At 41.6% G+C, this 17,719-nt stretch overlaps 1 protein-coding gene across 1 annotated transcript in view; it reads left to right on the top strand.

Annotated features, from left to right (window-relative positions):
• The window catches only part of GARNL3 (GTPase activating Rap/RanGAP domain like 3), a 456,591-nt gene that overhangs the window by 309,505 nt on the left and 129,367 nt on the right, over nucleotides 1-17,719 (top strand). The window contains exons 7-8 of the mRNA XM_030207543.1: nucleotides 3,388-3,452; nucleotides 14,336-14,399. Of these exons, the coding sequence (XP_030063403.1) occupies nucleotides 3,388-3,452; nucleotides 14,336-14,399 (129 nt within the window). The remainder of the gene's footprint in view (nucleotides 1-3,387; nucleotides 3,453-14,335; nucleotides 14,400-17,719) is intronic.

Genomic DNA, 17,719 nt, shown 5'->3' with positions numbered 1-17,719 from the left:
TGCTTAGTGGACACGCGTAAAAAATTAAATTACCGCCTGGACCATGCAGTAGCCGGGCAGTAGTTCAAAACTGACATGCATAGGACACTCGTACGTGTCTACACGGCTTAGTAAAAGGGCCCCTAAGTTTTCTTTATTGTCACAGGATTGTGTAACTCTAAGGATTTCCCTGCACTTCCTGTGTTTTGGGATTGACTATTTTTGATTTTTAGTAGTTGGTTATTAGCAGCCAATTATTGGTGCTGATTGGCTTATTAGTCAATTAAGTTGTGCATGCAAATCAGCAACCCGTACTGATGTGCATGTGCAACTGTTGTTCTCCATATATTGAGTCCGGGGGATTATGGAACTGGGTTAAGTATCAAAGTAAGATCCTGCAAATCTGAAGAAAGCTCCACATTGTATCAGATTCCTTAACCTTTCATTAGCAGTGCTGCTGTGGTTTCTAAACACTGCTATTCAGAGCTAATGTGATCTAAATGTGAACATTATTATTATCTGCAATGCCTTATTAGTCACAGGAAATCCAGCCTACACTACTAAGCAGCAATGAAGCTGAATGGGGTAATTCCTTGGAGGCGGTTTGATTTACCTTTTAATACATCAAGAAACCAGCAAAGTGATGTCAAAAAAGGTCTTTGAAAGAATGCACTGAACAATATTCCACCCATTTTCTTCAGGGTTCTCTAATGAACAGTTGCCTGTTCGCTTTGGGAGGCAACCTGGTTTACGCCATATCTTGCAGACTGATCTAGCTCTGAGTTTGCCCCATTTCAGAAGAGGACTTGTAGTTCAAAATTCTGTAACAAAGGCATGAAACTACAAGTCCCTAAATGCAGTGGGGTAAAATTAATGCTGAATCCATTCATCAGGGTTGACCTTAGTCAGGTGGGAATCCTAATCCGTTTCCTCTGCAGCTCATCCTACAGAGACCAGCCCCCCCTCTCCCCAATAGATTAGGTATATGGGACCTGGAGGGAAGTGGTAGGGCATAGAGGAAGGCCCAGGGAGGGTTGGGCCCTTTGATTCTTTTTAACGCTTTTCTTTGATATCTAATTTGTTTCAAAGAATTAAGGGGCCCTTTTACTAAAAAGTGTTAAGCCCTAATGCATGGTTAGTTTACCAAAAAAGGGCCTACTGCAAAATGCATTAGTGTTTCATGGTATTTTATCTGTTAGCTTGTACTAACCTGCACATTACCTAGTTTTTAGAAATATTTTTTGAGGGGGCGTACTATGGGCAGAGTATAGGCTTAGAACATTAACCAGCTAATGCGTTTTCATTACTGTGCTCTAACTGGCTAATGCAAAGGTAACATGAGAGCATTTACCACCTCCTAAACAGGAGGCGGTAAGGGCTCCCATGTTAACTATTACTGGTACCGTGCGCTAATGCGAATATTAGCATGCAACCGGAAAAACTACACAATTAAAAAAGTCTTAAGTTGTGCCGTGTTGAATCTGAACTTAGTGCATAGAAGGCCCTGTGTTAAGACAGATTCTAAAGTCCCTAATGAACTGAAAGAAGTATCATATGAAATAAAAACATGAATTAAAACAAATTTTAAAATTTTAAAAAATGTAAAAAGAAGCACACTTTTTTTTCTGTACATATCCCTGCATTTGATCTTCTGCATTTGATCTTCTGCTGGTGAGCTGGATCCATATAAATGCGCTTTTCATCATTAGAAGGGAATTCAAAATAAGAGATTCCTAATTTTGGGGCATTCTGACTAGCTTATGGGATCTCATTTCCGTATGTAAAAGTTTTCCACTCAGATACATAAAAATAAAGATCAACATGTTGTAGGCTCTTGATCTTCTCTCCCAGTGCTCAAGGGCCACCAGTAGGCCAGTTTTTCAGGATATCTCTAATGAATATGCATAAACATTTTGGGAAGGTGCTCAGAAAAACCTTGTGACTTAAAGTGAAAAATCACATAAATAGTCACCGTTATCTATCATTGCACTTCCTCATCAATTTAAGACAGCAGTCCTCAAACTATCAATAGCTCAGTTCCCAATGGTATTTCAGTTTGCAAGCAAAGTACATGACAATGGCAAAATAAACTCAAAATATTTATCTCATCAAACCACCATATTAAACAGCTCAATTGAAGTACGCTTTACTGAAGAACGCCATTGAAGAGCAACTGCTATTGACAGATATGGTCCATCAAATATATAATCCACCCTGACTTTGATCCAGTTTTTGGGATGAATTATATATTTGATGCACTGTATCTGTCAACAGCAGTTGCTCTTCAATGATAACGGTGACTATTTGTGTGATTTTTCACTTTGTCACAAGTGTTTTCTGTGCACCTTCACAAAAGGTTTTATATATTTTTTTATTTTTTATACCTGGGTAGCAGGATTTTGTTTGTAACATTTGTTAATCTAGGATATTGTTCTAATTTAGTTTTTCTAATTTTACATCCCATTTGGATATTTTTTAATGAATATGTATGAGAGATATAGCATGCCCACTACCTCCATTGTATGCATATTTCTCTCATGCATATTCATTAAAAAATATCCAAATGGGATTTAAAATTAGAAAAACTAAATTAGAACAATATTCTAGGTTAACAAATGTTGCAAACAAAATGAGAGTGACATAGGATACTTCCCATACCCTCTTTTTGAGGACATGTCCGGGCAACCGGGCGGGTTTTGCCAGTCTGCCCGTTTGTCCAGAAATCCGGACAAATGGGCAGATTGCTAGCTTCCCCTCCCCTTACTTACTACTGCCCTGGTGGTCTAGTGACCTCTTCCACCTTCGGGGCAGGAAAGAGCCCCCTCTTTCCTGCCCAGAGCTCTGCCCTGCATGCATCCTTCCTGTTGCTGATCTCGCCGCCGATTCAAAATGGCCGCCGAGAGTTGAAGTGACCTCGCGAGACTTCAACTCTCGGCGGCCATTTTGAATCGGCGCCGAGATCAGCAACAGGAAGGATGTATGCAGAGCAGCGCTCCGGGCAGGAAAGAGAGGGCTCTTTCCTGCCCTGAAGAGGTCACTAAACCACCAGGGCAGTAGTAAGGTAAGGGGAGGGGGGTGACGGGGTGTGTGACAGGGGGGAGGGGAAATGTGACAGGGGCGGAGCGAGGGTGTAAAAGGGGGCGGGTGGGGTGTGAAATGGGGCAGGGTGTATGGTGGGGCGGGGCATGTGTCCTCCTTTTGAGGGGACAAAATATGGTAACCCTACCCTTACCCTTACCCCCATGCTTAGAAACACTAAAATGATTCATTCCCGTGTAGATCATGTCTTTCACTTTCACTTCTTCAGAAAAGATACAGTTAAGCCCCACATGCTACATCATATTACTGAATGCTTACTTCTAAAAAGTGCAGACAACTTTAATACTGTCTATACATTTTGCCTTTCAGGGTACCCAGAAAATATGCCTTCCATACAGTCCCACAAAAACACTATCAGTGAAATCTATTTTAAGGCAAGTATTATTGCATATTATATTAACAAACTGTTCAAGAAGTAGCATCATGCCTAGAATAATTATCTTATGAACAAATCTGTTCCTTTCATCTCTAGGGCCACTATTCAGCCTACAGCAGAGTAGATAAGAGAACCAGAGATGTTTATAATGGGGTAACTCAGGCTCAGTTTCAGCCACAACTTGTTTAGCTGACTCTTTCCTGTGAAAAATCAGCAACCAGCTAGATTTTAAACCTGCAGGCTGAGTTTAGTTTACTAAGGGGCCCTTAGTTTAGTTTACTAAAAATAGCCATGGCCATACGGTAAGATTGCTCTTACCGTGTGGCCCTGCGAGGGGGAGCACTTACTGCCACCCACTGAGGTGGCACAACCCTAACCCTGGCACAAACCGAGTAGCGAGTGGCACTGCCCGAATACTGCCAGATTAGTGCTACGCTAAACAATACAGCTCTATTTTCCTCAGAGCAGGAAATGACCACATGCTGAGGCTAGAACTGCCACTGACACCCACATTGGCCGGCGGTAGCACCAGATTAGCATATGGTAAGCCTGCATTGGGGTTACCGCTGCTTTGTAAAAGGGCCCCTAAGTTCTTTCCATGATCTCAGAACTGTCCTAAATTTAAATTGCCAAAACCTAATCACCTAGTGAAACTAACAGCCTTTTGTACTAACATGTAGCATGTGCTATCTTGCTGCCATGACCCATTATATTCCTACGGGTATGGTGGCAAATAGTGCCTGCTAATTATTAGCATAAGCTAAGTTTTCCTAAAAGGGACCAAAAGATTTGAAGGGCGATTTTATAAGTTGTTGCTTCAGTCTAAGGGGTCATTTTACTAATGCGCACCGAAAAATGGCCTGCGCTGGTGTAGGCGCGTGTTTTGGACGCGCACAGGTCCATTTTTTAGCGCGCCTGGGAAAAAGGCCTTTTTTTGTGGCCAAAAATGGACGTGCAGCAAAATTAAAACGAGAGCACGTCCATTTTCGGCCTGAGATCTTACCACCATCCATTGACATGGCAGTAAGGTCTCATACGCTAACCGGGTGGTAAGCATCAACATACATTCACTGCTGATTACCATCTGGTTAGCGCCACATGGTAGAAAATAGAAAATGTTTTCTACCGCGCATTTTAGACGCACATCAAAAATGGAATTACTGCTCAGAGCATGCGGTAGCCAGGCAGTAGTTCCAATTTGATATGCATTGGATGTGCGTAGGCGCCTATGTGCCTTAGTTAAAGGGCCCCTAAGTGCTCAAATGCCATGTGCTTAGTGCCAAAATTCTGTTAAAGAATATTAGCATGAGATCAGCATTGTGCATGCCCATGTGTTGGCACACCCTCTTACGCCATGTCAATTGCAGGCATAAATTGGTTTGCCTAGGTGCAGCAAGCAACATGTATAGTTTATAGTATTCTATAAACTATGCGCCTAACTTGGAGACACATCCATGTCCTGCCCATGCTCTGCCCATGTGTACACCCCCTTGCAATTAGGCACAAGTTATAGAATAACGCCTACTGCACATAGGCACCTAATTGTCAATTTGATGGGACCTTTGACATTCGTAGCAAGTCACCATTTTATAGAATTGCCCCCTTAGCCATATAACAGGAGTGGGGGAGGAACTTTTACCCCAGGAGATCTAGCTAGGTCACCTAAGCACTCAAAGCTAGCTATGGAATATCAACTATATCAGGGGTTCTCAACCAAGTCCTCGAGACACACCAAGCCAGTCTGGTTTTCAAGATATCCACAGTGAATATGCATGAGATAAATTTGCATGTATTGCCTCCATTGTATGCAAATCTATCTCATGTATATTCAATGTGAGTATCCTGAAAACCTGAGTGGCTGGGTGTGTCCTGAGGTCTGGGTTGAGAACCTCTGAACTATATTCTTAGACCATTCTTAACATTGTTTATTTATTTATTTATTGGGATTTATAAACTGCCTTTATGAACAGATTCGCCCAAGGCAGTGTACAGCAAGTCCAGTTTAACATAAAACTTACAATTGTTGTGTTCTATGTGCCCAGTATTCAGCAGGGTAGAAAAGGAGTTGGAAATGGATCACACTGGAACACCAGCTGTATGGTAGAGAATAATTTATTGGAGAATGATCTGACATGGTCAAATTTTGGCAGAAGCCTGCCTCAGGGGTAAAGCAAATACTCTTAAAAATAAATAAATACTTTGCATAAAAACATGATTCTGACAAATAAGCCATACCGCATGATGCAGAAAACACTAGAGCTAAAATTCATACTTGATCAATTAAAAACCATGGGGTCAATAGTCAAAGCGATTTAAATGGCCAGCAGAAGCTCCTGGCCATTTAAATTGTTTGTGCAGGGCTATCTGGGGATCTTCAGCAGCACCTAACTGGATAGTGCTGCTGAATATCGCCTCTAAATGCCTATGCTGAAAAATTTGTGGGCAGTCAGGAGGAAGAATCAGCAGTTTATTTATTTATTTATTGCACTTGTATCCCACATTTTCCCACCTGTTTGCAGGCTCGATGTGGCTTACAAAGATCTGTTATGGCATCACCATAACAGGGAAAAAAATACAGTTGGTGTTACAAAGAGATAAATGAGGACAGGAGGATCTAGTCAAGCAGGTGTAGAGTAAGATATCCTGAATCAAGGAGTATAGGGGATGGGTTCTAGTTAATTATGGGTTCTCATGGTAGGCCTTGTTAAAGAGAGAGGTTTTCAGAGCTTTGTGGAAGTTATTTAGTTCATTGATCGTTTTCAAGTGGATTGGTATATATGATTAAGACCTGGTAACTGCCTAAGGGGCCCTTTTACTAAAGAGTTTGTACACGGCAATGGGGTTGCAGTGTGCCAATTCAGAACCCACAGGAGCTCGGCGGTAGTTCCCACCCCAGCACCCACCACTTCAGGCACTACAGTAATTTTTTAGATTTTTGTAGTGCTGGAACTTAACCGGTGGTAATTGCTGCCCGGTTACCACTGGGTTAGCGCGAGAGCCCTTACTGCCATCTCAATGGATGGCGGTAAGGGCTCCCTACTGAAATGGCCATGCAGTAAGTGGTTCACTTACCGCACAGCCATTTCTTTTCTCCAAAAATGGCTAGCCCTTTACCCGCTGCGGTAAAAGGGGGCCTCAGTGCTCATCAAAAACACGCACTGAGGCTAGAGCAGGCCCCTTTTTACCGCAGCTTAGTGAAAGGGCTACTGAGTTAACTGGATAAATGGGCCCACAGGAATCACAGTCCTAACTTTATCTGGTGTAGCTTATGAATATTGCACTTGACCGCATAAATCATAGCCAGCTGCACAAACTCAAATATTTGTCGATGACCAGATATGGCCTAGCATTGAATATCCTTGGAAAAAACCAACAGTGACCAAAATAATGCTGACTGCCAGCTGAATATCTACCTCTCTATCAACTAAATTGTGTGTAAAAAATTACATTACTGCACATATAAAAAATAAAACAGAACAGTATATAATATGATACTGCAGTTACATACTGACATCAATCATAAAAACCGTAAAACAAAAAAAACATAACAAAATATGTGCACAGTATAACTATTTCTGATATATATATATATATATATATATATATATATATATATATATATATATAAAGAGAGAGAGAGCGCAATAAGAACAGATAATTAACTAAGGGACCCTTTTACAAAGCCGCGGGAGGGCTAATGCGCCAAATCAGCACTGCCACCGAGGTAGCGCATGCTCCCAGCAGTAATTCCAAGTTTGGAGAGCCAAATCCCACAGTAGAAAATATTTTTCTATTTTCTACCACGGGGGCATTCCTGGTGGTAATCGGCAGTGCAGCCATATTGGCTCATGCTGCATGATTACCGCGTGGGTAACACATGAGCCCTTACTGCTAGGTCAATGGCTGGCGATAAGGGCTCAGGCCGTAAATAGGCACGTGCTAATTTTAATTTTTGTGCACGCCCATGTCCCTGCCCATTAAGAATGCCCTTTTTCCCAGCCGCGGTAAAAAGTGGCACAGCGTGTGCCAAAAAGACACAACCAAAGGCCACTTTTTACTGTGGCTTTGTAAAAGGATTCCTGAGAGAAATAAGTCTGATAAAACTGGAGAAAGGGATCACATATGTCTGTCAGTGGAACTGTGATTAAATTGTATACTCATACCTTTGATCTTCATCAATAAAGGCAAATATTCACTTATCAAAAACAATAAAGAAGGCAGGGACCATCTGTGACTAAACTGCGCTTATATCCGCACTCGCTGAGAGATATTCTCCTTTTATTCTCCAGGATCAATCATTACTTATCAATCTACGGGAGTTAATGCAATACAGTGCAATCTGCTTAAGTGCAAGGGTCTGGGACCAAAGAAATACATGCAGTTAACCGGAGCTTGCACTTAACTGTTGTGACCCAAAGAAGCTTGACATCTGATAAACATATGTACAGTACTGTTTATTATACATACAGTATACAGTCTCCGTTAACTGACGTTATACAGTCTCCGTTAACTGATGTTAGGCTTACTTGAAGTAATCAGTCATAGTTCTCTGTACACTCTTGTGTCTGTGAGTTCCATAGACTACATCTGCCAGACGGTAAAAACTGTCATAGCACTGACATCCAGTGGCCTCCAGATAGGCCCGCACGGTGTTGACTCTCTAGCGCTCTTGCAAAAGTGACAGGAGGTTGTTGAATTTCGTCAGCATGTGCCTTGCTGATCATTTCATCATCTGTTTCATCATCAGCCGTTGCCTGCATGTAGGTGCATATCTGGACATCAGTGCTGTTGTCAGCTGTTTGTAGATCATAATCAACAGCTACGTAGTGATGAAACTCCTCTTCAGTAACACCGGCTGGGATGTCAATAGCCTGTTCATCTGATGCGTTTGCAACAGCTGCATCTGTTTCATCCCTCCCCACATCCCTAACATAGCTTGCCCGCTTGTAGCAGTTCACAGTGGTTGCCTGTGTAACATGATTCCAGGCTTCTTTCTGCATATATAGGGAATCCAACAGTGATAGATTACGAGCCGGTTCAACAGCATGTTTATCCTTGCCAGTCTGGTCATCCATAACGCTCATCAGACGACGTAGCACAAGAGCCCAATGTTGTTTGAAATTGGCTGTTAAGCCCTGATCCATAGGTTGGATCAGAGAGGTAGTGTTTGGTGGCAGGAAGACCACCTTGACGTTAGACAGCCTGACATCATCACTGTGTGCAGCACAATTATCACAAAGCAACAAAATCTGACGCTTTTGTGCCTGCATTCTAGTGTCTAACTTCTTTAGCCACTGCTTCCAAATTTCCCCAGTCATCCATGAATTTGCGTTAGCCTCGTATGACACAGGAAGTCACTTAACTTTCTTGAAGCAACGGGGCTGTTTGCTCTTTCCAATGATGAGGGGTTCCAACTTCTCACTCCCATCCATATTGCAGCAAAGGAAGATTGTCAGTCGGTCCTTCGACGTGTTCCATCAGGAATCGCTCACCAGTAGAGACCGTTTTCATCAGCATTGAAAATGTTACAAGGTGCAAATTCATTCAAGATGATAGGAAGAACTAAAACAACCCAATTTTCAGCACCAAAGTCATCAGCGTCTTGTTTTTCACCATACTGTTTCTTGAATTTTATGTTGTTCCTCTCCTTCCATCTTTCCAACCATCCAACAGTGGCTTTGAATTCAGTTAGTTCAAGACTTTCAGCTAGCTGATTAGCTTTCTCCATAAGCAGTGGACCACTGACAGGAAACTGCTCCTGACTTGAGAAAACCACCAAAGAAGAGCATCTTCTACATCCTCAGCTTTTCCCGCCCATTTATGTTTTCGGTGTGGATTTGTATTGTTTTGGCAGTCTTCCAGAAGCTGGTCTTTCTGCTTCAAGATACGTGAAATTTGACTGGTATTGACACCATATTCTTTAGCAATAGATGCTTGACTTTGTTTGTTTTCTAATTTTTTAAGAACTTCTATTCATTCAGCCAGTGTTAAAGTCTTACAGTTGTGCGACGACGACGACTCCAGTGTGCACTCTAACAACATTATTTCGCTTATTCTGCCTGTGGCAGTTAACCAACGAGATTTCAAATTTACCGCCCCTTTGTCACGTGCCAATTGACTCCCATATTCCATGCTGCGCTTATGCGGAGTCTTTCCTGCAGAGGAGCGGTCTTAAACCATGCATATAAGCGAATCTTGGCACTTATCAGTGGTACGCTAAACCAAAGTTTGTCCCCATAGAAAATGATGGTGCCAAAAATGGGGCCAAAGTACAGCATGCAGTTAAACAGAGCATGCGCTTATCCGACGTGCACTTAAACGGAGTGCACTGTTTATGTGAGATATTTAGGGGGTTTGTATTATAATCTTTTGACTGATTTTATGTTGTTCTGTCAAGCAGATTTATGTTCTGTTTGTCCAAACCTTTAAGGGAATATAAATATTTGCAGTATCATTTTATACAGTGTTCTGTTTTATCTTTATTGGTTATTTGCATACATGCAGTAATTTATTTTCTTTTTCACACATATTTTAGTTACTACTAGTACGTCTAATCATTTCTATAGTGCTACTAGATATATGCAGTGCTGTACACATTATATACAGGTAGTTGCTCTGTCCCTAGTGGACTTACAATCTAAGGGTCTTGTTTACTAAGTTGTGTTATAGGCGCATTAGCATTTTTAATGCACGTTAACCATGTACGCGTGTTAACCATGTGCGTGTCTACAATATCACTATAGGCTCCTATACAATTATTGCGCGCACTAATTGTAGGTGCGTTAAAAGCACTAACGCATCTTAGTAAACAGGGCCCTAAGTTTCTTTTATTTTTTGTACCTGGGGCAATAAATAGAGGGTTAAGTGATTTGCCCAAGGTCACAAGGAGATGTAGTGGGAATTGAACACAGTTCACCAGGATCAAGGCCTGCTGCATTAACCATTAGGCTACTCCTCCATCACATAATTGATATGATTGTATTTGATCAATTATGTATCCTTGTCATGACTCTTGGAGCTTGGTAATAAGAAGCCCCAATATCATGGAGCATAACCCTGGCGCAGCAATCACCTGAAGTCTCTATTATTTTATAAAGTCTCTTTTATTGAATAAATCACAGATAATTTACTCACAGATAGATGTTCAGGATACAGAGACTTCTTAATCTGGAGGCTGTGGGAGGTGGAGATCTGAAGAGAGGTAGTTGTATTGCAGGGGGAGGGGAAAGTAGTTGAACAGGTAGAAATAGTCCAAAGCTGGGTGACTGCAATGTGCAATATCTCATTTGGAAGAAGATATTTACAGGGTAAAAAATCCAGGTTCGTTACAGGGAGTTTGATCAGGACAGAGCTGTCTGGAGCGTGATGGTGTTGGCTCTATGTCCCTGGCTGTAATGGAGGAAGAAGCCCCTCGTGGCTGAAAGGACAAAGAAGTGTTGGGGCTTCACACAGGGAGGAGCAGATAGAGACCAATGGGGACAGAGCCTGCTATCGGATAGCAAGGGGTAGTCCTAGAGATAGGAGGGAAAGGTCATACCTGGCTGACCTCTGTGGACAGAATAGTAAGGCTGAGCAGGAAGACAAAAGAGCCAAGCTTGGCAGAGAGAGAGGGAGAGAGAGAAGGTCTGAGCAGCCTCACAACCAGTGATAGCAGTTCTTACACAGCCAAACAAGTGTGGTTGCACTGCCTGTGAACTACATTACCCACAGTGCATTGCTCATGTATTTTTCCAGTGGGGAAACTGCAGCAATGATAGTCCTTGGGACTGAGAATAACAGTAAAGGCATTACACACATTTTAGGATCACGTTATAAACTAGTGCGAGGCTGTCGGAGGACAGAACAATCCTAGCTCTGGTGTTTTGTGCATCATGCAGAATGGTTTATTTGCCACAATCATGTTTTTATTTAAAATATTATTATTATTACTTTTTAGAATGTTTGCTCTACCCCTGAGGCCGGCTTCTGAGGAAACGTGGCCACATTGGGTCACTCTCCAATAAATTGTTCTCTACCATATTGCTGGTGTTCCAATCTACCTTGTTATTCTTGATGGATTGTTACCACTACTTTGGACCGATATTCAGCAGGACTTATGCAGGTTAGAGTGACTCCTACCAGATAAGGGATGCTCACTGGAGCCAGCCACTATTTTCAGCATCATTATCTGGATAATACTGTCTGGATAGTGCTGGGACTGTCTGGGGGTGGAGCAAAGAGAGAAGAAAGAACTTCCGCAGATATCTCCAAGAAGAAACCAATGCAGAGACAGCAAAGAACTGAGACATGATCATAGGTCCAAATAGCACAGACTTTATCGCCTGACCCAACATGGCCATGTTTCAGCATTATGCCTGCATCAGGGGTCATAAACTGGATGGTAAAGCCATCAATCTGAAAAGATCTTTACATAACCTCATATAAAAGTGGGTGATTAAGTGCTTTAAAATAAGCAGAGTCACTGACATGGTTGCTAACAGGAACAGGTTTCATTTTGTTTTACCATTAGTTGATTTACCACCTAGAAACAGAACCAGTTCATTGCGATCTTATCTGAGCTTACAATACCCAGACTGCAATGGCTTAAAGTATAAATCAATTATGCCTAAAACTTCACCTACATTGGCACACTCAACTGTGGACGCCTTACCCAAATTAACAAAAACTACCCAGAACTACCTAAACTTTAGGAAATCATTGAAAACAGTATTGTTCAAGAAGGCTTATTCCCCAGGTTCAACATAATCAGAATTATCCCTTACTATTAAAGATCCAATAGACTCTAATTACATCTTATCTTTCATATTTACTACTGATTAATTGTTATTATATCTACTTCAATACCCATCGTTGTTTAGCTGTTATGTTTCTTATTCTGCTAAATTTGAAAAATTGTACTTCTTGCATTGTAACTTACTACAATATTTTTGTAAGCCACTTTGAGCCTGCTATCAGTGGGAAAAGGTGGGATACAAATGTGATAAATAAATGAAATAAATAAATGAATACTGCCAAAATATGGCCATGTTGGGTTGGGTTAGTCAGTAAAGTGTTTGCTATTCGGACTTGTGATCACATCTGCATTCTTTGACGTCTCAGCTTTGGTTTGTCCTTGGATCCGAGGGTTATCCAGATACAGCCAATATTCAGGACCAGTACCTGGATAGCTATCCTGACAAGTTAGGACAGCTATTTTTAATGAACTGAGAGGGTACTAACAAACACACATCCCTCATGGTTAGAATTACAAAAAGCAAGAAATGCCTCTTTACTGGGGGTATAGCTGTCCTAACTGGTCCATATAATTATCTGGGTATCAATGTTGGTTATTGGTGGTCCCCAGATAACTTTTGGTGACTGCCTTATACCTGCATGTTCAGTATCAGTATCTGGGTATGGCCAGGCACTGAATATCCAGGTATAAATGTAAGCATTACAGTCAGAATTTGAAGTTTACACTGACCACAGTGTTTAAATATCAGAGGGCATGCATTTAATTTCAAACATGGAAGGGATGCAATATTTTACTTTTAAATAGAGCATTTATAGGTTTCCAAAGATTATAACTACCATATGCACTGGGTTATCTATGGGATGGGTCCTAAGGTGGTGGGTTGGATGGTCGAGGGATGGATAACAGAGCCTGCTGGTAAATGGACTTCACTCTGAAAAAGGAAAGGTGATAAGTGGTATATCTCAAGGATCGGTCCAGTTCTGTTCACTATCTTTGTGTGTGATATTGCAGAGGGGCTAGAAGGAGCAAGTTGTCTTTTTGTGGATGATGCTAACATCTGCAACAGAATGGATACACCTGCAAGACCACAATTGTATTTAACAAGAATGTCATCTGTGCCTCAAGCAGTACAATTTTTTTTATTGTTCATTACAGTTCAAAGGAGGCAATGTGAACAAGACATGGATGTGCATGTTAAATAAAACTTAACTTAATTTTACTGACCTTTTACCCAATTGGAACATCCACATGTATACTCTCACCACCTATTAAGCACATTACTCACAATGCGTGGCCTCCCTAGCCAGCAAGAACATCACTGTCATGTGTTGCCTCACTACACAGAAAGAACATTACCCACATGCATAGTCTCCCTACCCAATAAGGGCATTATCCACATGCATGGCCTATCTACCCAGCAAGGACATCACCAACATGCATAGCCTCCCTACTCAATAAGGAAATCACCCACATGCAAAGCCTCCCTACCCAATAAGGCCATTATCCATATGTGTGACCACCCAATAAGGACATCACCCACTTGCAAAGCCTTCTACCCAATAAGGGCATTTTCCACATGCATGACCTCCCTACCCAGCAAGGTCGTCACCAATATGTATGGCCTACCTAATAAGGATGTCACTCACATGCGCGGCCTCACTGTTCATTAAGCATATCACCCAAATGTGTGTCCTCCGTACCCAGCAAGGACATTACCCACAAGCACAGCCTCACTACCTAGTAAAGACTTCACTCTCATGTATGGCCTCACTACTCAACAGACTGCTGTCAGAGATTTGATTTAGACTGTATTTTTCTAACATTTTCTTAAATTAGTTTACTGATTTTTATACGATGTCCAAGAGGAAGAAAGCTTATGAGTTCACCATATGTCTGTGGCCCCCTCCTTCCTAAAATTTGCAGATCATGACGCGGATGAAGGAGGGCAGGGGATACTGACAGGGGTATTGTTTCATAATCACATAAACACATGAACTTGCAGTGTGTTCTGGAAAACAGATTGTTCGTTTCTTGCTTGGCTTGTCCTGCCTCTGGAGGGAGGGGAAAAATTCTTTGAGAAAAAACTCTGAAGGGTTCTTTTTTCCACATGTACAAAAACCATAATCACAATTTCAATTGCATTTCAGTGCCATGAACCTTGACAAATTTGAGAAGAGCCCAAGGGAAATCCTGAGCCCAGAGATCCAAAAAGTAAGATTTTTGCTCCTTTGGACTGTACAGTTCACTGAGGAATGACAAACATTAAATAAGCCATTGAGACTCGTTCTGGATAGTGAGGGAAAACATTTTCAACTGAATTTACTGCTATGAGTACTTGGCAGAAAATACAAAGAGCTCAGCTGCACTATCTTTTTCTCATCTAAAATACTAAGGGTTAAATTTCCAGGGGTGGCAACGATGACTTCTTTAATTGAAACCCCAGCACCAACATTTAAAGTTAATACATGTATTCAGCACCACTATACATTTAGTCATTGGCATTGATTATACATGCGATATGTCACTACCACTACTGCTGCTATATTTAGGCCTGCAGTATCATGTATTCAGATAACAGCTGAAAATAGCCACAATGCAGATAATACTAAATAATTGTGACAGAGCAGTGTTTTTTTTTAAGCCTGTGATAATTGTTTTGATAGTTTCCTGCAGTGTATTTCTCTAGTTTGGCCAGCAGGTGATCCATGCTATGTTTTAAGCTATTGCAGATAAGCGAATGGTTCTTCCTTTAGTATATGCACAAGAGGAAATGCCTGCAGTGATTGTGGCAAGCTATTTTCAAATATTGTTATTCAGGGCCCTGATTGGCCTGGATTTTGAAGTTACCCAGGAGCTACTGGCTTTTGCTCCAGTTTCAGCCAGGGAGAGAGAGACAGAAAGAGAGAGATCTTTGCTGAAGCCCTGTGAAATGTTATATTTAATAACTTGTGAGCAGCTATATGTCCTGATGTCCCCAGGTACTTTTTAGATAGTAAACAAATGTTTAATTAGAGGGGCATAATCGAAAGGGGCACCCAAGTTTTCCTGAGGACGTCCCGGCAAAGGGGCGGGGAAACCCATATTATCGAAACAAGATGGGTGTCCATCTTTCGTTTCGATAATACGGTCGGGGACGCCCAAATCTTGACATTTAGGTCTTCCCTAGAGATAGTCGTCCTTAGACTTGGTCATTTCTGATTTTCGGCGATAATGGAAACCAAGGACGGCCATCTCAGAAATGACCAAATGCAAGCCCTTTGGTTGTGGGAGGAGCCAGCATTCATAGTGCACTGGTCCCCCTGACATGCCAGGACACCAACCGGGCAACCTAGGGGACACTGCAGTGGACTTGAGAAAAAGCTCAGGTACATAGCTCCCTTACCTTGTGTGCTGAGTCCCCCAAAACCCACTACCCACAACTGTAAACCACTACCATAGCCCTTACAGGTGAAGGGGGGCACCTACATGTGGGTACAGTGGGATTGTGGTGGGTTTTGGAGGGCTCATATTTACCACCACAAGTTTAACAGGTGGGGGGTGGGGGGAATGGACCTGGGTCCACCTGCCTGAAGTGCAGTGCACCCACTAAAATTGCTCCAGGGACCTGCATACTGCTGCGATGGACCTGAGTATAACATTTGAGGCTGGCATAGAGGCTGCACAAAAGATTTTTAAACTATTTTTTAGGGTGGGAGGGGATTGGTGACCACTGGGGGAGTAAGGGAAGGTCATCCCTGATTCCCTCTGGTGGTCATCTGGTCAGTTTGGGCACCTTTTCATGGCTTGGTCGTAACAAAAAAAAAAAGGACCAAGTAAAGTCATCTAAGTGCTCGTCAGGGACGCCTATGTGTTAGGCACGCCCAAGTCCCGCCTTTGCTACACCTCCCACATGCCCCCGGGAACTTTGGTCATCCCCGCGACGGAAAGCAGTTGGTGATGCCCAAAATCGGCTTTCGATTATGCCGATTTGGGCGACCATGGGAGAAGGACGCCCGTCTTCCGATTTGTGTTGAAAGATGGGCGTCCTTCTCTTACGAAAATAAGCCTGGAAGTGTTATAATTGATCCATATTTCAGTTACCTGTTATTATTTTGCTGGTTGCACCTTTTCTGTTCATTGTTCTAATTTTTCAGGCAATAAACATAACTTTAAGTTTATTGCCTCTGCTTGTCTGGACTGATTAAGAATTCTGGTGGTTTGTGTGTTGGGTCTGTGAGTTATTTCTGGGAACTGTGGGGCCATTGCGAATGTGGCCTCCAGTAACCTAGAAATCACCGGGGATAAATTGAGAGCGGTAGACTCACCCAGAGACGGTTGTGACCCAGTCAGTGGAAGGAGAGTGCTACTGTAGAACACAAGCAGCAGGTTCAAGAGGACCTGAGCTGTGCTGGGGATAGACCCTCTAAGTGGCCGCTGGGTAACCCCAGGTAGGTAGCTAGGAGTTTTGTGACAATAATAAAAAATCATTGCCGAAAAAAATAGCACTAAGCATTATTCTATAAAGGGTACATAAAGTTCAGTACCATTTATAGAATATTGCTCAGCACCAGGAACCACAACTACATTTAGGCATGACCATTTACACAAACGAAACCTTGGTGTAAATCACCAAGTCACAAATCCCCTTTATTCTATAACAGCACAAGTAAATAAAGGAATGCCCCGATCCGCCCATGACTCTCCCTGGCTGTGCCCCGTTTTGGACCTGTGCTTAAATTTACATGCGTACATTTTAATTAAATCCAATTTTCATCAATAATTGCTTGTTAAGATCTCAAATATCAGCACTAATTGGCTTCTTATTCAATTCAATTATGCACGCAAGTTGGGTGCATGGCCAAATTTGCACATGCAATTTTTAGCAAGTTTTATAGACTCTGGGGGTATATGGGCAGTGCTTGGTTGGTTAGATGTATTTTAAGCTCAGCATTATTGATACAGTTTTTAAATATCTATGGTTTCAATATTGGTACCTAAGTTCCTGAAAACAGCATTGCATAAAAGTGTGTTTGTTTTGCTAGTCTACTCTAAGGTGATAAATAGAAATTTAAAAAAAGCAACAACAACAAAATAAACAAACAAAAAAAGAAAGAAAGAAAATAAGATGATCTTGTTTTTATTGGATTAACAATACATTTACATTTTGTAATAGCATTTGAAGGCAGAACCTTCTTCTTTGGATCAGAATTGAGCAAAAGATGAACATATCAGAATATATAATTGAAACATGATTTTTATTCTCTTGTTTGAATGATGTGTTTTGTGCTTTCCTTTATTTTAATGGAGTTCTTTTAGGTTGCTTGTTTTCAATTTTATTGTAAACCAATTTGACTTGCAATAATGTCAGTATAGGAAAAATGAATAAATGATAAATGATTTCAAAGACAATCTCAGAGGAAGATAAGGGTAGAGGGTGAGAAACAGGAGACGGGTGATCAGAAGATGATAAATCAGTATAAGGTGGTTTATAATATGATAGGAAACATTTCTGTTATGAAAGAGACTCAAAATACAGGCATCTGATAGGCAGT

Source organism: Microcaecilia unicolor, chromosome 6 (genome assembly GCF_901765095.1).
Source record: "Microcaecilia unicolor chromosome 6, aMicUni1.1, whole genome shotgun sequence".
NCBI lineage: Eukaryota > Metazoa > Chordata > Amphibia > Gymnophiona > Siphonopidae > Microcaecilia > Microcaecilia unicolor.
Note: the sequence above shows the minus strand (reverse complement) of the source record. Positions and strands in the feature narration are given on the sequence as shown.